General features: G+C 36.3%; 1 protein-coding gene across 3 annotated transcripts in view; it reads left to right on the top strand.

Annotated features, from left to right (window-relative positions):
- Positions 1-26,800, top strand: part of LOC149798166 (transient receptor potential cation channel subfamily M member-like 2) — a 211,945-nt gene that overhangs the window by 75,660 nt on the left and 109,485 nt on the right. For all 3 annotated transcript variants that reach the window (XM_089963276.1, XM_089963273.1, XM_089963274.1), the window contains 3 exons: positions 824-1,076; positions 7,790-7,877; positions 24,199-24,299. In XM_089963276.1, coding sequence (XP_089819402.1) covers positions 824-1,076; positions 7,790-7,877; positions 24,199-24,299 — 442 coding nt within the window. The remainder of the gene's footprint in view (positions 1-823; positions 1,077-7,789; positions 7,878-24,198; positions 24,300-26,800) is intronic.

The raw sequence follows: 26,800 nt of genomic DNA, 5'->3' as shown, positions 1-26,800 counted from the left end.
CCAATTACACACACACACACACATGCTAAAACAGCAATAACTAGAAGTGCCAATTACGCATTATAAATGCAATGCAAGAACCTTTACCCTTTAATTGCAGCACATTACCGGGGCATTCATGGCCTATGGTCACATTTCTAGTTATACCCTTGTCTTGGAGCAGGGGTACATGTAATCTGTCAATTCATTGGTCTTTGTTTCAGTCTGGCACTATCATGTTAGCCTTAGTAGTCCCACAGTTTTTTATGGTTCCTATGAAAATTGGTAAATATTGTGGTCAGCACATGAAGACCTGTATATCAACAAATCACTTTGCTGCTGCAATTTAGTTAGAATAATTGCATTTTTTGTCTTGGAGCTTAATGCATTGTATGACATAACTTTGTTAGTGCAACTTGTTCCCCCATTTTTTTGGGTTACTAGTCAAGTTAGTCATTATTATGGTCAGCACTTGAAGATGTGAGCTGTGGTGGCTCAGTGTTCAGTGGTTAGCATCATGGATACACAGCTGAAGCAGTGCAGGTTTGAATCCTACAGCTGGACCAGCCTGGGTCAGCTACTATTATTTGTCCTTGGGCAAGGCTCTTTACTGCAATTGCCTCAGCACTAAATAACCTACTAGTTTTTTTGCCATAAAACAACAAACAAATACCTTAAGATGCAAATTTTGATGAATCAGTTTACTCCAGCAAATTTTGTTATAGCCCATTATAAACATTGAGCTAAAAATTTTGTGTTATATAGCCTACCTTAAGTGATCCCTATATTTCACATATTTCCACAATTTAACTTATATTTGGAAGTCAGTTTGATTATTTTTCAGCGAGTTTGGTCAGATGGCACTTGGGGTATTGGATATCTGTTACCGAGAGTCCAGTGTCTTGGCTTTTGATGTCCTAAGCAAGAGGCTACCTGATTTCAACAGTAAGACTGTTATTGAGATTGCCCATGAAGCTGGTTATATTCACTTTATTGCCCACCCTTGCTGCCAGAAGTGGCTCACTAAAGAATTCTTTGGGGCTGTACAAGTGAAGGAGTTGGACTGGGGACCATTCAGGCTTCCTTATTGGTTCAAGGTCAGTATTACCATATTTAACTGTACAATATGCACCTAACTGAACAGCTTAGACAGAGATCTACATTGATTAGGGGTGTCCGACATGTACCTGACTGAACAGCTTAGACCGAGATCTACATTGATTAGGGGTGTCCAACATGCACCTAACTGAACAGCTGAGACCGAGATCTACATTGATTAGGAGTGTCCGACATGCACCTAACTTTAAGCAGCTTAGACAGAGATCTGCCATCCCATATTGATAGGTGCACAACATGCATTTAACAGTGAACAGCTTTGAACAAAGATCTGCCATCCTGTATGAACATGGGCATGCAGCATACACCTAACTGTAAACAGGTTAGACCTAGTTCTGTCATCCCATATGATCAGTGATGTACAACATGCACCTAACTGAACAGCTTCGACTGATGTCTGCATCCCATATGACCACAAGATGCGGGATGCACCTAATTGTGAACATCTTAGGACCAAGACTTGTCTTCTCTTATGATTAGGGGTACATAACATGTACCAACTGTGAACATCTTAGAACCAAGATCTGTCATCTCTTATGATCAGGGGTACACAGCATGTTCCAAACTGTGAATAGGTTAGAACCAAGATCTGTCAGTTCTTATGATCAGGGGTGTACATACATGCTAACCATTACGCTTTTGGTGTAATCATTACGCTTTTTTTCCACCAAATTATGCATTACACATAAATGTATTCGGATATAGATATATCCCCCTCCAAAAAAATAATAATTTGTTTTCTTATTTTTATTAACATCCCATTAATCCTACAGACTGTATTCTAGAAAAGACAGCTTCGATGTAACTATGATATAAGAGTATGCTTGTCCAAGACTTGCATGCACTTTCCTAACAGTATTATGTTCTATTTATAGCAGTTGCCCTACTTCAAGAAACATGCTGGTTTCTACTTTCAACTTTTGACCTTCATTTTCTATTTATAGCAGCTGTATGGCTTAGTGAGGAGAGAACAGAATGGTTTTCTAACTTTTAATCTTTACTCACAGATTCTTTGTTCTAGTTCAGAACAGAACCAGTCTGTAGGTATTTGGCGCTAAAAGTCAAGTTAGATTTATTTTAGTCAATGCGTTAGAGCAAAAATATTTTTCAAATAATTTCACAGATGGATTAGGAAAAGATGAAAAACCAATTCAGAGATGAATACATGAATTACACAATACAACATTCCATTTTAGGGATCTTCATGCCCCTTGCAGGCTGCGTGGAAAGGATTTTAATATTGGTCATGGTAGTAAAACAAAGAAACCTTGAATTAGCTCATTTACTAACTTCAGTACTGAGGTAACTTCTTTTTATACAGCAGAACTAAATTTTTGCCATGAATTTTGTAAATGTAGATGCATTATCTTCCGAGTTCTTAATAAAACACAGACAACCTCTAGCGGTAGAAGACTACATTGGTCCTTGTTCAGATGAATGTTTCCTGATTCCAAATTGCAGAAAATATGCATGTGCAAGAACAAAATCATCTAATATTGTTAGGTGTTTAGCAGAAGATACTTCACTTGAAATTGCAGAAGCCATGAAAATTGGGCCGTTTAGTATTGCAACAGACAAGAGTAGTGATTGTGACAAAAAGTTGTACCCAGTCTGTGTAAGAGACTTTGACAATGAAAAGTTCAAAGTCAGAGTGCTCTTCTTTCATTACCAGATTTAACAGTAGATTCCGCTGGAGAAAACATTTTATTTATTTGCTTGATAATACTTTGAATAAACTTAAGTTGGCATAATTGTATGTTTTTTCATAGCTGATACTGTATCAGTGATGACTGGAATTCATAAAGGAGTTGCATTCTGTATTTTGAAAAATGTCTCCATCATTGTACATATCAGGTTGTCTCTGTAATAAGATGCACCATGTTGCAGGAAAAGCTGCTGATAAATTAGATATACTCCTGAAGTATCAAGTTGGCACTGCACACTACCTGACAGTGTACTTCATACGGATAGAGTTGATTTTTTCATCTTATTTCCCAGCTAAAAGACCCAATAGCTGTAAGATATAAATTTCCTCTTCTTTGTCAGGTTATGAAAGGAATATTTATTCTTTACCATTCTAATGCTGACTGTGAGAGATTGTTCACTATAGTTCACAAAAATAAAACTGAATTCAGATCCAGGCTCTCTAACCCAGCACTTAGTGCTTTACTTGTGTGCAAAACATTCATAATCTCAGCTGCTACAAAGTGTTTTGAAATGTAATATGAAAGTCGGTTGCTTTTTAAAGCTCAAAGTGTTATATACGAAAACTTGAAGCAGTAATTGATATTAAAATTCCAGAGGGATAAATAATACATTTTGTACATATGGTCATTGAATTTTGTTATGTTATATATTGATTACTCTTTTTCTGCTCTGATTACACTTTTTGTCCACTTGGATCACACTTTTTCCAAACCAGGGGTCGGCATTTATGGGTGTACAGCATGTACTAACTGTGAATAGATTAGAACCAAGATCTGTCATCTCTTATGATCATGGGTACACAGCATGTACCAAACTGTGAATAGATTTAGAACCAAGATCTGTCATTTCTCAGGGTACACAGCATGTTCCAAAATGTGAATAGATTAGAACCAAGATCTGTCATTTCTTATGATCAGGGGTGTACAGCATGTACTAACTGTGAATAGATTAGAACCATGGTCTTCCATCCCATTTGGTTAGGGGTGTACAACATGCATCCAGCCATATCAAACTTAGAATCAAGGTCTGTAATCCTATGATCAGTGGTTTAGAAGATGATCTTAACTGTGAACACTGTAGGCCCAGATCTGCTGTCTCATATGAAAAGTGATTGTGAACATGCACCAAACTGTCAACAGCTAAGATGGAGATTTTGTCGTCTTGGGTGTACAACATGCATCCAACCGAGGGCAGCCTTCCCATAGGGTTAGGGTGTACATCACAAACCTAACTTAGAACAACTTTGAACCAAGATTTGCCATTCCATAGGTTAGGAGTGTATATCATAAACCTGAGAACATATTTGAACCAAGATTTGCTACCCCATAGGGTTATGAGTGTACATCATAAACCTAACTGAACAACTTTGAATCAAGATTTGCCATCCCATAGGATTTGGGGTTTACATACATCATCAACCTAACTGTGATCAACTTTGAACCAAGATCCTGTATGATCAGGATTGTACAACATCCACCTTACTATGAACAGCTTAGAACCAGATCTGCATTCAAAATGATCAGGGGTGTCAACAGTTAACAACCAAAATCTGCCATTCATATGGTCAGTGGTGTACAATATGCACCTGAGATCTGCCAGCCTATGATTAGGGGCATACAACATGCCCAAAGTGTGAACAGCATAGATCAAGATGTGCCATTTTATATAATCAGAGGTTTACAACATGCACCTTACTGTGAACAAATTAGGCCCAGTTTATGAAACTATAAACAGACACCTTCGTGTAGCAAAATAAGTTTTTGACTCCTAAACATGAATGTTGATCACGTGAGAAAATCCTTCTGTACAGTGGCAGGAGTTCCAATCCAGAACCACATTTAAACACTGGCTCCCCCTCCATGATTTCAACAGCTTCCCTCATTTTTTTCCGTATGATGTTATTCTATGTACTGAGTAGTCTAATGCTATCTGAAGAAAATGTATGTCCTGATTCTTTGTAATATTCACCAGCTGTCAAGATTCTCAGTTGGTGCATATAAGGTTTTGTCATGTGATCAACAATTAGTTGATCATGTGACTCCAGTCAAGCTGTCGTTCCTCTGATGACGGCCTTGTGAAAAGGTTGATATCTTATGATTCAGAAGACTCATTTTGCAACAGAGAGGTTTATATTTTTGGTTTCGTAATCTGCAGATGGTTGTAGCTGGCAGCAATATTCATTTTAGAAATTAGACCCAGATCTGCCATCCCATATGACCATGGATGTAGAGCATGCACCTAACTGAACAGCTTGGAACCAAGATCCACCATCCCCTATTATCAGGGATGTACAACATTCACCTAATTGTGAAAAACTGAGAAACCAGATCACATACACTCAGTATGCAATTCATTGTAAACTGATTAGAACCAAGATTCTGCATTCCATTTAATTAGGGGCATACACCATGTACCCAGCTGAAGAGACTCAGATCTGCCATCCCATAGGACACTGGAGATGTTAAAATTATAATGGTTCTTGTTAGACACTTTGCCTGAAAACAATATGGTGGCCAAATATTTGAGATTTAATATTAAAACATTCATGGAAGGTATACAACATTGTAAGGAAAGGGAAAACGTAGATATACTTTAATAATTAAATGTACCAGAAAATGTGTCATATTTGGTTCTGGCTTGCTTTTGTGTCAGTTCTTTTATTATACTTAACTGGTTTTCTTTAAAATGAATTAATTATAATAATGATATTTTTCCCCCAGAAAACTATACTGTAGAATTTTACTCAACAGTATTTTATTCAACTCTACTGTTGCTTTTAAAATTATTTTTTAATTGACAAGTAAACTTACGACTGTATATTCTCGCTTATAAGTGTAGTCCAATTGCAACTATACAGACTTAGATCTGCAACAGCATAATGCACCAGCTAATCTGGGTATGTACAGTTTGTTAGGATTAACTAGTGGAACAAACAGCATAGACCCTGATCTGCATGCACATTATGCTGTGGCGAATCAAGGATCTTTTTTGTTGTTTGCAATATGATTCAACTTATAAGTGAGTATAGATGGTACCTTAAAAATGCACTGCACTTAATTAGTGGGCATTTCCAGTCAAGTCTGACAGTAAAGTTTTTTGATCAGGTCTTTATACAAGTCACAGAGGATGATAATAAAGTTTCCTGTTGTTCATACTTTCTGTTCTCATTGTTATTATGACCTAGGCTACACATTATGTTCTAAAATACTGATATATGCCAGCACATTGCCGCAATATAGTTACAAAGCACATAGTGTAAGGGACGGATGTGCAGATCATGGAATCCTTATGAAGCTACGATAGGTCATTATGTGATATTAGTCATAGAAAATATTAGTAAAAGTTTGGATTAGTTTATTTTATATGCTTATATTTATTAAACTCCATGATAGATTGTCATCATACTTGGGTTGACTGATTATTGGGCTAAGACCATTCATTCGTGGACATGCTCACTTGCATCTTCCAGCTATAGAAAATTTGCATTAAGGTTTTGCTTACAGTTTTTCATTTATTTACATTTCCAAAATCCAGTTTTGCAGCTAGGATTCCAAGATAAATGGACATTGTGTCCCTCACCCTACAGATTATGGGACACACAACATTTTACAGGGACAAAGGAAAATAGTAGTACATAATGTACCTGTAGCACTGAAAAAAATGAGATCATTTTATTTTCTTTGACAGTTTTGCTACTTTGTTTTCTTCATTATATGGTCATAGGACATTTACATTATTGTAATGAAAGTTTAACATGTGCTCAAGTAACTCATGAAAACATGAATGTGTTTCAGTTTCTGTTTAACTTCACCGTGGAATTTTATGTTCTGGATCTAGTTCTCCAGAAATTTTAGTGTTCACTAATTATCTACTAGCATTTATTACATGAATACCCATTTTTTTTCTGAGACACTTTCCTAATAGATCATTGATTTAGTAATGACTGGTTGTGTATTTATATAATGTTAGTTTCTTTTGTCATTAATTCAGCCTCAGAATAAATTAAACTGTCATCACTGTAGGTGCCACTTGATCCTTCAAAACATGTTACATTAGCAGCCATCAAGACTTTGCATTGCAACTGGGTCAGCTATCACAAATCTTAAATGTTTTCGTTGCCATGGATATTATTTTAAAATGGATATTAATTGCCATATTACAACTCTTATTACCTTTAGCAACCTTGGCCATCGATAGCGCCAACATGAATGGATGTTCACTAAAGAAAGTTTGTAGGGATAATTTTCAATTTTTTCCTGACAAAAAGTGCACCTTGGAATGGCACAAGGGTCAAGATTTAAGGGACATTGGACAGTAAAATTGCGGGAAACCTGTGATCCAGCGCTCAGGGTGCAACATTGTGAATCCCTTGATATATTTGCTTCATTATGAAGCTAACACAATTGAGTCAGTGATGTTCATACTCAACCTTTGACCTTACGGTCAAGGTCACATTTCACATCAGTGCCCTGATCATGTGTTTAACGTGCAGGCTCTGGCCTTGTTATAAAATTTTGACAATATTTACTGCCAATATTGTTGTCAGAGAAAAAGCCTACTTCCAACTTTTTGACAAATATTTACTGCTGACATTGTTGTTTGACAGTAAGCCCACACCTAACTTTTTGACAAATGCTAGGCTGGCGCCTTGGTCTTATCATATGAGAATAATATTGCTTTCTCAATTGAATTGTAAAAAATATTAAATAAATTCCTTTTGGTAGAGATAGGTAGTGTTCAAAAATGCAGCATCTATGTTTCCAGTTTGAGTGGGAGGAAGCTAAGAATCGTGTAGCTGAATCTAATCGGTGAAAGATCTTTTTCACCTCGACCATTAAATATTAGAATGGAAAATTGTTTGAATTTGCTACTCATTTGACACAATGCAGAAGGAAAATGTAGTAGGCAATCATTGTTGCAAATTTTAACCTCGTTGTTATTGTTTGCCTCCTTTGCAAAGAAAATAATGTTGCCTTCTATATTTCAGATCCTTACAAGCGCCTTCCTGATCTTTCCCATGTATATATGGATTACTTTCATTCCAAAGCCAAAGGTCAAGGGATTAACTGAGACTGGTAAGTACATTTTAATGCCATACTAGGAAATATCTTGCCATACAATGAACTAAGCTTTCATATATGCAAAGCATTGTTATAAAGGTGTTTGCTGTTTTATTAATATGACTTGCCATATTTTATGGATGTGACATATCCATGTCCATCCATCTTTCCATCTATCCACCCATTTGCAAAAGGATGTATGTATGCATGCATGTGTGTGTGTGTGTTTAAGATTTATCAGAATACTACTGGCCACATGGTGCCCATTGAAAGTTAAGTTATACAAATATAATTAAAAAGAATTGTATAATATATTTTGGAAGATAAACCCATTGAAATAAATGGGAACACGAAGTACTACAAGATTAAACATAAAAGATAAAGATGTAAATTTCTGTAAAAGGTAGAACATTGTGAAAATAGAAGGTCCAGATTTGTCATACAAATTGCATTTCTTCAAAAACTCTCTAAGATTTTCTCTGGCTAGACATCCTTCATGAAATTCCTTAATTGAGGTTACATGAAAATTTAACTTACAAAATAGAAAGTTGATAAACACCACAAGAATGTGTTCCACTGTTGATTCTGTGTAATCACTCTAGGTTGTCACTTCAAGGGGCATGAGTCAGATATGTGACCTATTGGCACAATACCTTTGAAAAATGAATTAAATCTAAACTTGGTATTGAACTTAATATGGAGAAAACCTAGTGAGTCAAGTTAAATTTTAAGACATTTCCATCAAAATGTTTTTGAGTATTTGCCCATGTTCAGCTTGGATCATTGATTTTGTTTCAACTCTAACACTCGGAAAGGACATGTGTATCATGTATTTGTATTTGTGTGGTATATATACAATGCTATATTAGTGGACAATGCTTCCTCATAACATATTGTTTTAATCAAACCAATTTTGCAAGTGGTACAAGACATAGCCTAGAAACATTGTAATGATGTTAAGCTGAAGTACATTGTAATGATTTTTATCATTCATGTGTAGTTTTAGTGTGTATATGTTAACCATTTGAGTAAAAGTTCTTTTTTTTTCTTGACAGAAAATGTACTAATTGTTTAAATTAGAATTTTCAGCAATGTTTAGAAAAGAGGGTTGGGCATTTTGGTAAGCAGGTTCACTGGCCTGACTTGTGATGGTACTGTCACTGATCACTATTAGAGTATTAGAGGCAAGTTTGAGTTGACCAACTTATGCAGACCTGCTACCCTTACGATTTGACCACAGGTCTTATGATCCTTAAAGTATGAACTTACAGAATCATAGCAAAAATTACTGAAATACAATCATTATGGTAAAATCCATGGCTTGTCTGTGTTGAATTGGGAAAGGGCATTTTATATTTAGTGCATTTGTTTGCATGGACAAACTGTTGCTTATAGAAATTTTAAAAAATGGCGTTGATCAAGCGATACATGTCCAAGAGGAGAGGGACAGTAAGGACCACTAAAAAACTTAAATAGCACCTTAAAATTAAAAGGAATATTCAGATTCTTGTGGAAAAAGCAGGAAGGGTAACTATTACATTTATTGGTCATCATGGGTTGTTTTGAGTGTTTCATGGTGGGAGATGTGATTACATTTGCTTTTTGAAACTGAAAGGTAATGCCAAGGAATAAAATTATGTAAAGTTTAAGGACAGCAAGAAGCCATTGAAGATCATAGGGTTTTGGAAGTGCACTTTGTGAAACTGTACTTGAGGTAATTAAGGTCTAAGTGTCCTTTGCACACATTTTAGTTGTACATAATGTTTATCTTTGCCTTTTCAGTCTCCAGTTACATGTAAGAACTTTTTAAACGCATACCCCTGGTATTTTCTGACTTGATGAGCAGTACATGATATTTTGTTACACCATATTGAAAACTGGTCTAATTGTTGACCTCCTTACTGAGGTCCTATTAGGGTTGGCCTCATTAGGGTTACTTCTTACTGAGGTCTTGTTAGGGTTGTCAGGTCTGCCTCATTTACTCCTTACAGAGGTCTTATTAGGGTTGGCAGGTCTGCCTCATTTACTCCTTACAGAGGTCTTATTAGGGTTGGCAGGTCTGCCTCATTTACTCCTTACAGAGGTCTTATTAGGGTCTGCCTCATTTACTCCTTACTAAGGTCTTGTTAGGGTTGGCAGGTCTGCTTCTTTATTCCTTACTGAGGTCTTGTTAGGGTTGGCAGGTCTGCCTCCTTAACTCCTTACAGAGGTCTTATAAAATTGGCAGGTCTGCCTCATTTACTCCTTACAGAGGTCTTGTTAGGGTCTGTCCCATTTACTCCTTACTGAGGTCTTGTTAGGGTTGGCAGGTCTGCCGCCTTTACTCCTGTCCTTACTTTCATACATGTTGCAGCCCTACCACCTACTGTGAGAGTTGTAAGAGAGAAAGCAACAGGGGACATTTTACAATACCCTCAAAAGTAATTCAAAGCACACTTTGTGATTTAGAGATAAACAATCTGATGCCTGAAGATGGCTGATGGAAGTAGTTAAACAGACTATCCATAGTGGAGCAAATGGCCAAAATGGAAACATGTAATTTCTCTGCTTTCATGTACACAGTTTTCATGCACAGATGTACCACTTTTTGTCCCAAATTTAGATCACTGGAAACAATAACCTGGCAAAAAAGACATGCATACACCTTAATTTTGATTTTTGGTGACAGTTGAGGTGCAAAAATGGAGGTGGCTTGAATAACCTTTGACCTTTGACAAACAAATAATTTTCAGTTTAAACTTCTTTTTTGGAAAGGTCTGATGGACGAGAATCTCAGAGGTAAGGTGTTTGATACAAGGAATGAATATTGTGTATTCCGTGGCAAGGTTTTAGGATGATAAATTTCCATGTCTAGTTTTTTGTTACTACTCCATGTTACCAGAAGTTGTAAAAATAATCACATATGCACAGACTGTTTGTCCACATAATGTACTTTAACTTGTACAAACATTAGTTAAATGAAAGTTTTTCCTATTTACTTTAGAAAAATATCTTACTGATAGAACTTCATAGAGATGCTGTCTTTTCATCCCCCATCATTGCCACTGCCTGTTTAGGTACCTGTAGAATATGGAAGATGAATTTTAGGTTCATGCTTTTTTTTTTTTAAATTTGTTGACAATGATTCATGAGGAAAGGTGCTGAGTAAAATGCTTGTAGGGAATTTAGGTGCATTTGTTTGACTTGTTAACTTGAGAGACACAACACATATAAAAAATTTACCACTGTAACTAAAACTAAGTCCTGGAAAGGATTACTTCAAATACATTTTTCCAGTCATAGTACACTAGGAGTCCTGCCTCTACCTCAGAAATTCTGCCCCCCCCACTCCCCAAATAATATAACACATTAATGATTTTTGACTTGCTTTAGCAGTAAAAGTGCTAAAATGTTATTTCTTTACTGAGACAGAAGTTACTTGAGAGTTTTTCCACCTTGGATAGAGGGATTGGTATCAAGTACACTTCTCAAAAACGTATGCACGACAGGGTCCCCCATAAAATAGACCACACTATATGCCGATGAATGAATTACCAAAAGAAAATTAAAGGGGGGATGTCATCCAGCAAGCATCACATATACATGAAAACAGTGTTTATTACAAGACTGCTGTTTAATGTTGTTAATTCATACCAAAATAAGATTAAAACAACCATCAATAAAATAGTGATGCTGTTATTTCATTGCAAGTAATAATGAACCATCACATCCTTGTGGAAATCACTGAGTGCCAATTCAGGAATTTTAAGTTCACTACAAACTCTGGAACTTGCTTTTCCATAATGAACCATATCTGTGAAATAAAGATATTTATTTACCAAGTACTTTTAGTTGGCCTAAGTGGTTAGAGCATTCACATCAGATGCAGGAGGACACATGTTCGAACCCCAGCTGAGTCATACTGAAGACTTTTAAAAATGGTACATGCAGCAGCCTCACTAGTTGCTCAGCATTAAGAGGTTAGTGTTAGGACTGGTTGACCTGGTGCCTGGATAGTGTGACTGGGTGGAACATGATGTTACATGTCTGCAGCATGATGCAGCAGTGCTAGACATAAGTAAAAACTGACATACTGCAGATATCTTAGTGATATGACTGAAAAATCGTTAGAGCTACATTAAAAATCCAAATCAGACAATACATTACCAAGTTCCCATTTTGCTTGGTTGCCTTGCTGTCTTTGATAACATTTATGTGTTGTGTGTGTGTGTGTGTGTGATTTGGATTTGTAACATAGCTTTAAACATTGCAATGCCAAACAGGTAAGTATTACATCATTAAAATTAGCACCACCCCATCCATCCCCACCCCCAAATATTTCAGTAGTTCTGCTTGGAGGTGGAACAAAGCTTGTGACATGACTTTAGTTAAATTGTAATTTACATAGTTTTCCTGTTCTCCCTCCCCCCCAGTCAGTTGAGAATCTAAAATGTGTTAATGTAAATATTGTTATAGTAAACACAAGGTGGTATGTTCCATCTTTATGGAGAGCAGGTTGCATTATATATGTCAGGCGACAAATAAATTATTATTGTTAAGAGTCTGTGCTCTTGAATTAAGTAAGAGAAAACCAACAGTTCTCTAGAATACAAAGTGAGATGAAAAAATAGAACTTACGGTATTGCAACTTAAATCCCATAATAATCCTAGAATTGCAGACAAAAGTCCTAATAATTTAAAGTTCTGAATAAACTTTTATAGAAGTCGAAATTAAGTCCAGTGCTGTAGGTGTTGATGTGCTTGTGGCTGCCTGTATTGTGTAATCTTTTGTTGAAACACAGTAATATAATTCCAGGATTGAATTCCATCTAAATCCCAGTGAATATCTCTGTCCAAGAATATTATTTTTTAATGAGCGCTCTATTTCCAGAGAAAATAATTACTGAATTAAGTAATTTGAAGAAATAAATTCCAGTCCAAATGAATACTGAACACAACAATATTGCAAATTGATTCTGCTGGATCTTAAGCACAAAATTAACTTTTCAGTGACAAGTCCTTTACTTGACCTCAGGTCACAATTAATATTTTCAAAAACAAAAAAACAAACATTACCTAACTCCTTTAATATTTTTACATCCCAGGGGTACTAATACAGTAATTGAACTCTTTTTCTTTCTAATTTTTTGAGGACCCTAATACTAATACTTAATCTGAAGAAATTTTGAATAATCAGCAAGAGCTACAGAACTCTTATCACCAGACTGAGAAGTTCTCTCCATTGTAGTTCTGTCATACCTTAATTTCACTTTTTACTGGAATTGTTGGTTGTCTAATTCATGCAGAACTTGCTGGAAAATACTAGACATAATATTTATCAAAGCTTTATTATTGTTTTATTTTAAATATTCCTCAAAGGAATTGCCTCTGGGGATCTTCAGACATGATTTTTCTCCGTTTTAAAGTGGAATTCCGCTTTTCTCCTGACTTGAAACAGATTTTTCTTGATATAGTTGGTTTTTTATATCCTCTTCAATTCATTTTTTAAAAACAGTCTGTCTATTCCCATTCTGCAATGACCCTTGTAAATTATTTGTTCCATATATTAGTTAGCACATGACTGTCATAAAGAGTGTTCTGATTGGTCAAAGGTTTAAATTCATCCAATGAATCTTCGAGTAATGGAAAATGATGGCAATGGAAAGAAGAAGCATACTTGCAAAACATTGTGTTTCGAGTTGTTAACAGAGACCATGACATGAAAAGTTTAGATAAAGGTTTAAAAAATGTATGGAATTGGGAATGGCAGGAGTGAAAAGTTGGAAATTTAGTTGGTCAGTTTATAAGAAAACCGAATGCTAGAGGACTGGCATTTTGTGACCTCTGCTCTGTGGTAATCTTGGTTGGAAGAGTTTGGAACAGCATCTTCTAAAGAAGCTGCATATGGAAAAATTGAAGCTCAGAAGGCATCTGGAAAAAGGGCAGTTAATTACTATAAGAAGAAAGATTTCTTGCATGAGAGAATAGATGTAGCCCTCTGTCAGAATATGCGCACCAGCTTGAAAGGAAAAAGGCTGTCATTGAGAAGGAAAAGAAACGATTGCACATTAAACAAAAAAAGTCAGTGGTGACAAAAAGGAAGGCTAAAGAAATCTTTGCCAAAGCCGCAAAAAGAACTTGACTGGTATATCAATAGGCTGTGTCCATTGGAGAAAAAAGACAAGTGAATGTATGGGATTATTTGTTTATAGTTGATGTACTTGGGTGTTTATTTTTACAGATTTGTTATGATAAGAGAGAAAGTATAATATATTTGCTGCAAAAATTGACAAATTATTGTGACTTAATTACGATGTGAACACTGACATGCACTTCAGCATCAGTAGTATTGGAGAACAAATTCATGTGACAATAAATATTGTGAAATTATTGAAGTCAAGTTGAACATTTTTGGTAAGTTTATTAGTTTTTCAAATGATTATTTTGGTTTATTTTATGATCATAAATTGCACCAGGAGCATTTTTTTAATGAGTGTAAAATGCACTTTTAGTCAGGGGCCTTCGGCACCCTGGCCCCCCACGATCAGGGAAGGGTGTTGCCTCTCAAGACCCCCAACCCCCCTTTAAATGTTTTCAGCTTTTTCTATGGAAGACCAAATTGTGTCTGAATCTTGTAGATGCATACATTATGGTCAGTATGTATTGGTTGCCTGACTTGGTCTTAGGTAAGGGACCGACACAGTCTACCATTAGCCTGCTATATGGCTCGTCCAATGCAGGAATAGGTTGCAAATGAGCCTTAGGTATCTTCTGATTGGGTTTTCCTACCATTTTACAATTATGACAAGATCTACAGTATTTACTAACATCACTTTAATTTTTGGCAATAAAAGTGATTCAGGATCATGTGATAAGTCTTATTAATCCTGAAATGACCAGCCAAAGGAGTTTCATGGGCCAGACTAAGAATTTCCTGTCTGTAAGATTTTGGAACTACCATTTGATAGTTCACTGACCACTCATCACTTGCAGATGCCTTTGGTGGTCTCCATTTTCTCATAAGGATGCCATTTTTAACAAAATAACAAACAGGTACTTTTGTGGATTAATTTTCGCTAATAGCCCTCTGAAACAAACAGGAGAATCAACATCATTCTCAAGAGCTTTCTATAGCAACTGTACAAGCTGGGTATAATTGAGGGATTTCTTTTTTCATTATGATCGACTTTCTTATCCAAGCAAGGCTTGTCAGTTACAAGTGGACTAACCACAACCTTATCTCCAAATATGTCATTGCCTTGTAATAAATGAATGCCCTCAGTGGGTAAAGACAACGCGTTTCCGACTGTGAAGGGTCCTGAGACTAAGACTGATGACAAATTTACACATTGGAGAGGAACACTAACAAAGCTGCACTCTACTCCCTGAATAAGAACACTCTCATTAGAAGAAGGCTTTTCAGAAAAAAGCAAAGTTCCAGATAATAAAAGACTCTGAGAAGCTCCTGCGTCTCTTAAAATTTTAATAGGGATAGGGATTTGCCAAATCACCATGAGTGATATAAAACCCATTGACATCATTGGTTCATAATTCTTGACCTCTTAGGAATAAGAGCATTTGGAATAGGTCTGTCTTGATTCTATTGCTTATATTTCAGTTTGGATCAATCAGAAATAATGTGCCCTTCTTGCAGTAACTGCTGTGGTTGTCTTGTGGTAAAAGTGTCCATCTCAGATGCGGGAGGTTGTGGGTTCGAACCCCGGTTGAGTCATACCAAAGACTTATAAAGGATATTATTTTTTAATGAACACTCTGTATTTCCAGAGAAAATAATCACTGAATTAAGTAATTTGAAGAAATAAATTCCAGCTCAAATTAATACTGAACACAACAATAATGCAAATTGATTCCACTAGATCTTTAGCACGAATGAATAATCTTTCCAGTGACAAGATTATATAGTCCTCTATTTGACCCCAGGTCACAATAAACATTTTCTTTTAAAAAAAACAAACATAACTAATGGAAAATAACCTTCTATAAAGTTCCTAATGTTTCCAAAACAAAACATATTAGTTTCTATTAGAAAGTTGGCTACAAAAATTATAATTGATAACCTGGACAATGTCAGGTACACTAGGTAAATTGTAGGGGAATCCCAATAAGATAGACACAGACCCAAATAAACAAATTTACTTCTATTAATAATGATCCTGATAACAATCCCATAAATATAGAGAATACTGTAGCTGTGTATTAGTTGTTTACAGAATAAATTAAAAAAGTCAATAATTCAGATCACAAAAAAAATAAACTTGATTTTGGACAAGGTTAAGTCCAACATATGTACATTACAATAGCATATCTTGAAAAAATTTCTTTTAAAAACCTAACTAACAAACACTGCAAATTAAATATACATAACACGATAAAGTTCACAGCAATAAACTTGAATGTAGTTCGTTGGTTTGTTTATAAACAAGATGTCCCCTGTTTGCATGTAAGGTGGACTTGACCTCTGTCATATTTATTCTTGCATATTCATCTCACTTATGATGCTGGTTTGAAGAAATGCAATCTTTATACTTTTAAAACTTTTGGCCATGAAAAAAGATGCATGCATCCCAAGGAATGCAGTATCGTGCTTTAAAATTTGTACTCCACATATTGTGTATTTCCCTCTCAAATTGTGAACCTTTTCCCCACCCCCTAAATTGTGACCCTCGACATTGGTGTTTACATGTTCCTTTGAATGAAGAAGGGGAGTCATCTTTGTGTGCATGGTACATGTAATAGGAGGTTTTGTTGTATGCATTATTCTGGAGATGTAAGTGTTGAATTTATGGTTAAATCTTGCCTGATACTTTTCCTGTTGTTTAAGTTTTTCTGTAATTCTATAGTACTTTTTATGACATTCTGTATGTACAAACTCGTACATTGGCCATTGTTTCCATACATGTCCACTTATTAGTTGTGTCCAGCTGCAAGCAACATAGACCCTGATCTGCCATTGCATAATGTTCTCACAGCTCAGGGTCTATGTTGTTATTGTAATGATTAGTCCTAACAAATTGCATAGATCATGATCTGCCAGTGCATTATTTAACAGCAGCTCTGGGTCTGTGCAACTTGCAGTTGGACTCGACTTAAAAGCGAGCGTATATAGTACTAGTTTTATTATATTATCAGATGCGAATGCCTTGATTGTCAAAAGTGGTTCCCAGAAAGACAAGTTATTAAAACTTGATACATTTGCTAAATCAAGTATAACACTGTTTATTTTTGCCCTCTATGATCAGTAACACTTTACCTGTCAGTATAGCTTGTTATCCATTATGGAATAACTGTCATTCATATAATAAGAATTCATCCTCCCACAGATAAACCTCCAAAGAGTTCTGAAAAGAAGCCAGAACACAATAAAGAACAAGTCTGCTGCATGCATCATAGTCTTCCTCTTTCTTTGGACACCATTTGCAGTTGCAAGGTTGCAGAAGTTACACTGTTAAATATGTGACTTCACAAGCATCATGTCAGTGAATATGTGTTTCCATATTTGTTAGAGTTTATTACCATTGGGGCTTAATTTCATTGCGAAAAAGCTACATTCTCTTCAAGTTTTTCACAAGTATTTGTACCAGTGATCTCAGTGATACCCAGTTACCCCCCCTAACATGTGTGGGTGATTTGTATTGCTAAATACTTGGGGTTTTTTCAGGCACTGGTGTAAGGTATTGATTCATTCATTTATGATCTCAAGACCTGTTCTTACCAGAAAATGTTCCATTGGTTATTGAAATTCCTTTATGATCCCCATTTTATAGCAAGTTGAGTTCGCTCATGTAATGGGCTTTTATTATTTTTCTTTCAGGTGTTTTTATTTAATATTGCTGTGTCATTAGTTCTTTTTGACAGGAATGAGCACTACTGCGCTACTGCATTTTGTATGTTAGAGTTAACTCACACTTCTGATGCAATTTTTGTAAAATATAAATTCAGGTGATCAGTTTTGCCAGATTTTTTTGTTGTTTTTTGTATTGAGTAATAGTAGTACAGTACTATATTCATGAAGGAGCAGCTAGATTGGCGTGTTCCTCTCTTACAGCTCTTTTTTTCTTTCTCATTGTACTTTTTGTTAACAGATTATGCCTATCCACTCACACATTAGTACCGTAATCTAAAGTGGTATAGAGTTACAGGTTGCATGACACTCATTGCCTGTGGTATACAATACTCAACATGACACATTTTTCATTGCCGTATGTACTCGCGTATAAGTCCATTTGTGTATAAGCCGAACCCCCAAACTGAACAGGTATAAATACTGAAAAGTGCATGACCTGTGTATAAGCCGATCATCTATTCCAAGACATCACAAGATGCATGTGTGGTAAGTTCTAAATGCATTTATTTAGGCAAACTTTAATTAACAAAAATTACATGTATACTTAATCTCGAGGTTGGCGTGCATGATTATTAAAAAGAAATGGTGTAAACTTGTTCCCAAAGTAATTTATTTAATTTTCTGTTTTCTTATTGTTATTGCCTAATTTAGATTTTTGTATAATTTGATCGAACGATGACAAGAATTTAGCAATTGCGAGTTGCTGGAACACTACCTTTCCCTTTTGACTTGATTATTGTTTGTTCATGCATTATTGCATTGGACATTTTATATCAGTGCACTAGTAATTACGCTTTTACTTTGCCTAGAAATTGTAAATATGTACCTAACTCATTGAAATGTAATCCCATTATGACAACACAATGAACAACAATATAATTTGATTCAACGCTCGCAGTTAGGCTACTGAACGTATTTACATAATGGCGCCACTGCATGTACATTGTAGGTTTGAACATGCGCTGAATGAAGTACATCTCTTGGAGTCGAATCATGGGCACCACTGCGCTAAACTTTAATGATATCTCCAAAATGCATTAATGAAGTTTCAGAAATAATGCTTTGAAACTTATGCTGTACCGTAAAAGCTGAGTAGTAGTTTGCTTTGATGTAAGCGACCTTAGACCATACCTGTCAACTTTCATGCCAGGAAGGAAAAAAACTCCCAGTTTGTGGGGTCACTCCATGCCTACCTCCCGATTTCATATTATCTTCCAATTTTTGCAGAGAACTCCCAATTATTACAATATGTCTTCGATTTTCATTTCTCCGAAAAAAAAATGAAGAAAAGTCCTACATGTTCTGTTGTATCACCTGTGAATTATTGTTGTGACAAAATAATTACTTTACTAGAAAGAATTCACTTCTTCACTAAATAGAATGTTCAGTTTAAACATTATTCTCGTCAACATGGTTCATGCAGAATTCTGAATGATAAATTCAAAGACTTTTCCCAAACTTTCGAAGACCACAAACATAGATTTCCAATACCTATTTTCGCTAACATTTTGCATAAAAATTATATGAGAAAACTATGAATGCAAAATACTACATTATTGTTTAATGATGAAATGAAATGGGTCATCAGAACAAAGAAACCAGGAAAACCTGACTACATTCAAATCTAACAATCTTGGACAATTTTATTTGTGATTATGGAAAGAAATTAAAATGTTTGGCTTTATTTCAATTTTCAAAGACTTTTAAAAGCCTCATGGTAATCTACTCCATTTTCCTAAAATTTCAAGCCCTTGAAAATGCTACCTCATTTTTCCAAAGCTGTCAGAGACCATATGAACCCTGGTCAATGAATGATTTTTTTTTACCTTTAGAACAATAAAAAAATAAAAAAGTAAACCAGAACAAAAAATAAAGCACAACAATAAAATCGTCAACAGTTAATTTCAATCCCAAGTGTAATGTCTTTCTAGCACCAAGAATGATCACTAAGAATTACGATGCTATAACTCCATATGCTATATAGCACCATTCCCACCAAAGAAACTTCACTAGTGAACACCTGGGATTTTTATATCGTATATACCAACGTTAATTACTATCGTTAAATTAAAAGAAGGAATGAAAATACATACCATGCAGCCAATGTTTCCTCAAGAAACTAATTCAAAATAAATGCTTTATAGTAAACAATACTAAATGCCTTACGAGTTGACAATAAGGGAATAGGGTCGGAAAATAGTTGCCACGTGTACGGTACCGTGAGGCTGCCTATTTAGGTTCCTTTGGTTCACCAAAATTGGGAATCCTTTATCTGCCAATCTGTTGCTGGTGCTTGCATAATGCACAGTAGTGTAGAACATGGTTTCTTTGAATTGTAACAGAGGGCCAGTCGTTTTCACAAAATAGTTGCATTGATAAGGATTAACTTTTAATTAGTCACGCTAGCTTTCTTGCTTATTTATTTAAGACTAACCTTTAGCAATTATGCAGTTTGGCAACAGCTAACTAGAATATGAAAAAAGGGCATGTCCTTGGGGAAAATAAGGCATGTCACAGGGAGAAACAGTGATTTTTTTTATGCGAATTTCATGCGTATTGGACCAGGAAATCGATCAATATTTAGTGAAAACAAGGCTTTAAAAATTCAGTCTCCCTACTTGGTTTTTGACAAGTTGACAGGTATGCCTTATACCCTGTTTTACAAAACTACGGTAATTGTGCTATGGAATAATAGGCAACTACACATCAATGTACTGGTATAGTTGACAGTCAAAATTCCCTCTTAACACAAGCGAGTTTCAGGGTTTTAATGATTAACTGGCCTGTATTGCTGTCAGAAAACTAAAGACAAATTCATCGACTATCAACAAAGGAGATGCCAAAACATCAAGCTTTCCATTATGAGGAAAGTTATATGTTGTTAGCCAAAACAAAAAATTAAAATTGATTGATGTTGAACTTAGTTGATCTATAATGAGAATTTTAATCTTTATTAATACCACTCTTGTGAACATGTAAGTTATGCTGGTTATGTGCCTTGTACAATTAAACGTGCGTACCTTTTTAATAAATATTAAGGGGCCATTCATTTAGTACATACACAAAAGTCTGGCAAAGCTTGACCCTTTCCCCCCATACATGCATACTTTTTTACAAACCCCACTTGCATACGTACGCTTGATGCCCCCCCCCGCCCAAACTTTGTAGGATGGCCTATATTTAATCCATGCAGAAACCATAAAGGATTAATAATATTAATGTGTTTAATAAAACAGATAGTCCACTGACATTGAATGTCTGGTTGCATCAAAGAAATAAGCTGCGTAACTTTAAACAGTTTGTCTAGTTTCCGCTAAAAATCAAATGCCAACTGAACCCAGTCGAACAGGTTACATATTAGACAAATTATTATTGAGGTCCCCCCCCCTGCCGTTTCCTATGCATATGTACAATATCAGACCCCCCCCCCCCCCCATATGCAAGCATATGCAATTGGGTTACCCCCCTCCATGCGTATGTACTAAATGGATGGCCCTTTACTTCAGGTTGTAGGACCCCTAATATCATTGAAAATGAGTAACTCGTGAGTGTGTGATGTAACATAAATGAAACAGATATTAAGGACTAGCTGAAATGTTATCTGGAAGAATGCAATTTGGTCGAAGCAATGAATAAAGGAAAATCTCCATCTAATATGTTTGGGAATAAATAAGGATTTAAGTGACACTATGTATGATTTGCACTGTGTAAGTACTGTATATTACAGTTCTGCCTGGTCTCCCGGGTAAACTCAACCAGCCTGCAAATTATGAAATATTTAATTTCGTGTTGGAGAAATCAGAAAATATGCACATGCAAAAAAATACTAAAATCAATCACAGTACTTTATAACAGTTTAATAAGTGTCTGGTCACCAAAAATTTTTTTTTTTTACATGCATATGTCTTAGGAAACGGAAAAAAATTATTTTTTGTGTCCCAAGATTTACAGCCATTACAGTAGTCAACAAAAAGACTTAAAACTGTAAAATTTAGACATTGGCCCGCGGATAAGCCATTCCCCCTCCAGGCCTTTATTTTTTCCTAAATTATTCGGCTTATATGCGAGTATATACGGTAGGTTTTTTTTTTTGTAAGTGGTTGTGTTACAGGTCTCACACTACTCATAATTATTTGTGTTCATACATCAAAGCAGTGTGCAATATCATAAGTATTCAAGCTTTTTACATTCCATGTATTTGTTTCATTGTTATCAGACTTTTAGGAAACATAAAAACAAAGTGTGGTTAATGTGGTCCCAGGAAGGCCCCTTGGGATTCCCACACTACATATCTTTTATGTACAGACTGCAGATATACAGACGTGTGTCTCCACTGCTGCCTCTGGTATGATGATGTATGGGACCTCTCCAAGAGCTGTTGGACAAAAAAAGGGGAGGAGGAAACAGTTTTGTCCTTGTCTTTCCAGTACTCCAGTTCCATCTCTGGGTCCCTAGGGACTCAGAAGGAATTTCTAGCCTGTCTAGTTCATGTTCTGTCTCGTTGGAAAGCTATAAGGCCCAAGTACCAGTGTAGTCCAGGTCCCTCCCAAGGTAGGAATGACCAGGAGGAACAGTGCCTTCTCCAAGCCATAGAGCAGAAAGTGAAGCACGCCCTGATGCAGGGGAAGTAACCTTTCCAAACCAAAAGGGATGAGACTGAAACATGTCCCACTCCCCTCTTGAGGGAGGAATAGCGTCATCACTAGATGGACTTGTTTATGACAAAACCATACATCAAGCTCCTCTTTTGCATGTCCCCAATTCCAGATCGGAGAGTATGGGGATTGGATGTTTTTAGTTAGGACATACAGATTCAATGTGTCCTCTTCTGAAAGAAAAGAGAGGTTATAAAATGTTTTTTCCTCCTGTTATAGGGCTCTGCTGACATTTCAGTATCCACTATTCTAGTCGGCTTGTCAAAACAATCAAGAGATCTTATGAGTCCCTGACTGACAAAAATCTTTCATGAGGAGTAAGGCCCATTCAGAATTGAAGGCTATTATGAAGGCTGTATTTTCACAAATGACCTTCTCTTCTTTCTTTCCCTAATGTGAATGCATATATATCTTTTAGAGCCAATAGTTGTGGCAGAAAAAGTAGCTGAAATTTCTTAGTTACAGTAGTGTACATTCCTACAGTAAGGTGGAGTATTCCTTGTTTATTCCAGTTCTTGGGGCCATCAGCTTCCCACAACACTGGCAAATTCAGCTTGGCAATGCCAACAGGTGATGTATTATCAATGTTAAATTGTATTTTTGTTTTTGTTGGGGAGGGTAAAACTAATTTTAATGATGTAATACCTGTCAATATTGCCCAGTTCCCTCCTAACCTGCTCATATGTCTTATCAGAAGTCTGGTCCTGAAAAGATCAGGACTATGATGCTGGGGACATGGGCAGCAGTCTGTATTGTGTTCTGTATTCATGTTATAGAGGTTCATCCATGCAAGGATGAATTCTTATTATATTAAATATATTATAATACTGACAGGTAAGTATCACCCCCCCCACCCCACCCCTGGGAAACAACATTTTAGTTATGGTTATCACTATTACATGTACCCAGTAACCAGTAGAAATTCACACTCTACTGCAATCATGCTGCTTCATTTTAGAATGATGAAAAATCATGAGAAGTTATATTCCAAGCAGGAGAGCAGGAGTCTCACACCTAAACTGGGAGACTTTACAGACTTGTAAGAGTGATGATTTTTGAGGAAGGACTGTCACATGACTATTGAAAAATCATGTCATGCAATGTGAGAGGAAACCTCATTGTCAATACAGCACTTGTATATGCTTTTCAGTGTTGTCAAAATGACTTTAACTTTTATGGCTGTAAGAATATTTTAAATTGAGCATAATTATATGAATACTACATTTGTTGTGATCTGTGCCTAATGTTAACATCACAGGTGTTGGGTGAGATGGGAGTCATTCATGTGACATAATATTATATGAATACTACACTTATTGTGATCTATGCCTAATGTTAACATCACAGGTGTTGGGTGAGATGGGAGTCATTCATGTGACATAATATTATATGAATACTACACTTATTGTGATCTATGCCTAATGTTAACATCACAGGTGTTGGGTGAGATGGGAGTCATTCATGTGACATAAAGTAGTACCAGTTTTTTTGGCCTGTGATGATACAGAATTCAGAGCCGCCAACCCTCTCCTGTCTGTAGTATAACTTCTTTTGCGTTTTCATCATCATGGCAGATCTCAAAAACAAGAACAATAGTAAATTCGCATTCCTTTTCATTGTTTCAACCAATCTTTTAATCAGCACTATAAATCCAGGATTGGACTGACATGCTATGCATGTATACATATAGTTTTATATTGAACCTACCTCATTATGAGGTTTCCTATCTTATAACGCAGTACACTGACTCCCCTTGATTGCATTAATTGAGGGATTACTATGTTTTCTTTGTGTTCTTTCTCTGGCTAAATTGACATATGCTTCCTGTCTTCCTCAGGTAGTGATAGTGAGTCAGATGACTCTTCAAGTGGTGACAGTGATGATGAGGTCAACTTACCAACCTCTAAATCAGCCTTTGAGAAGGAAATGATGAAAAGGGTAAGTTGTAATACATTTTGATCCAAATGTAATGGACCATATTTACAAGTGTATAAAGTGCATCCAGCTGTGGACAGCATAGAATCAAAAGAGCATAAGATACATCCATTTGTTGATCTAATGAGCCAGACAGGTGTACAAGGTGCAGACAGCATATAGCCAGACAGGTGTACAAGGTGCATCCAGTTGCAGACAGCATATAGCCAGACAGGTATACAAGGTGCATCTGGTTGCAGACAGCTTATAGCCAGACAGTTTTACAAGGTGCATCCAGTTGCAGACAGCTTAGAGTCAGACAGGTGTACAAGGTGCATCCAGTTGCAGACAGCTTATAACCAGACAGGTATACAAGGTACATCCAGTTGCAGACAGCTTATAGCCAGACAAGTATACAAGGTGCATCCAGTTGCAGACAGTTTATAGCCAGACAGGTGTACAGGGTGCTTCCAGTTGCAGACAGCTTAGAGCCTGATAGGTGTACAAGGGAATCCAGTTGCAGACAGTTTATAGCCAGACAGGTGCACAAGATGCATCTGGTTGCAGACAGTTTATAGCCAGACAGGTGTACCTGGTGCATCCAGTTGCAGAAAGCTTAAGAGTCAGATAGGTGTACAAGGTGCATCCAGTTGCAGACAGCTTATGACCAGACAGTTGTATAAGGTGCATCCGGTTACATACAGTGTATGGCCAGACAGGTGTATAAAGTGCATCCCATTGCAGACATCTTAGAGTCAGACAGGTATATAAGGTGCATCCCATTGCAGACAGCTTATAGCCAGACAGGTGTGCAAGGTGCAGACAGCTTATAGCCAGACAAGTGTATAAGGTGCATCTGGTTGCAGACAGCTTTGAGGCAGACAGGTACATAAGGTGTATCAAGGTGCTGACAGTATCAAGCCAGCCAGGTGTACAAGATTCAACCATCTATGGACAGTATAGAGCCAGATTTGATTTTACATAACACACAGCACATTAAAGAACAAACAGCTAGACCATAATCTTCCAGCCTGTTATGCAAAGGCAGATCTGGGTCCATGTATTTCATTATTGTGTGCATACAATTACACAAGCAAATACAGTTTAATTGTTTGGCCCACAGAAATTCAACATATTGTTGTATGCATGTCTCTCAGTGCCCTTCTGTCTGTCCATCTGTCCATACCCATGATTAACCTTGTGTATGTATTGTTTAGAAATATGAAAGGTGGGCTCAAAGAAAAGGAAGTCTCTTGTCAGTGTCTCCTAGGTGACTGGCTTAGGGCACATGGTGTTACCTCTGTCTGTCTGTCCATTGTATGTATGATCTGTCTTATACACCTTGGTTTAAGTTTTTTTTCTCCAGGTCATTTGAGATACTGGTGGGATATCCATGTTCCTTTAAACATTTTTAGACTAAGTCTAGATATTAATGTGGATGAATATGATTTAGAATAGTTAGTAAGGACTAGGTGACATTACATAAGTACATTTGATTGAGAGTGAAATCTCCTACACGCTCAGTGTGGTAATCACTTTATGTGTGTGTCCCCATACGTCCATATGTCCATACATCCATATGTCCATCCCTACCTTTGGTTAAAGTTAGTCTTAAGGACTTTTTACTTTCTACCTAAATGAAAGGCATGCTGAACATACAGGAGTCTCTTGTTTTAACTGCTATTCAGCAAGGATATAGTTATTGGTAATTATCTGAAATTCATTCTGTTGTATTACCATATATACTCACCTATAAGTCAAGTACAATTGCAAATGACATATAATTTGATCTGCCTACACATAGTGTGCAATCAGACCACATTCTGTGTTGTTTGTTCTAATGATTACTACTAACAAATATCATAGACCCAGATCTGGCAGCACATTGTGCAATGGCAGATCAAGGTCTGTGCAGTTTTTGAAGTTCGATCTGATTTGTGAGTACATACAGTGTTTGTTTGTAAACCACATTTCCTCTATTGAGAGTAAGATGGACTATGTTGTGTTTGTTATTGCAGATTTATTTTTTGTGAGCAATACAAAGTTATTAGTTTGTTACTTTGTGGGATCTTGCCCTTGTTAACTTTTGTGGGACATTGGCCTTGTTAACTTGTGAGACGTTAGCCTTGTTAACTTTTGTGGGATGTTGGCCTTATTAACTTTTGTGGGACGTTGCCCTTGTTAACTTTTGTGGGATGTTGGCCTTATTAACTTTTGTGGGACATTGACCTTGTTAACTTTTGTGGTATGTTGGCCTTGTTAACTTTTGTGGGATGTTGGCATTGTTAACTTTTGTGGGACATTGGCCTTGTTAGGTTTTGTGGGACATTGGCCTTGTTAGCTTTTGTGGGATATTGGCCTCGTTAACTTTTGTGGGACTTTGGCCCACAACTAGATAAGGGTAAATAATGCAGTAGCACTGAGTTGAAATCATTGAAAAAATGCTATTTCAATTTTGCTTAAACATGGAAGTTTATTATTTCCATTTAAATAATGAGTCAGGGAAAAGATAAATACATATGCAT

The sequence above is a fragment of the Sinohyriopsis cumingii genome, chromosome 6, assembly GCF_028554795.1.
Source record: "Sinohyriopsis cumingii isolate HCF-2022 chromosome 6, ASM2855479v2, whole genome shotgun sequence".
Taxonomy (NCBI): Eukaryota; Metazoa; Mollusca; class Bivalvia; order Unionida; family Unionidae; genus Sinohyriopsis; species Sinohyriopsis cumingii.
The sequence above is the reverse complement of the archived record's forward strand: the minus strand, read 5'-3'. Positions and strand labels throughout refer to the sequence as shown.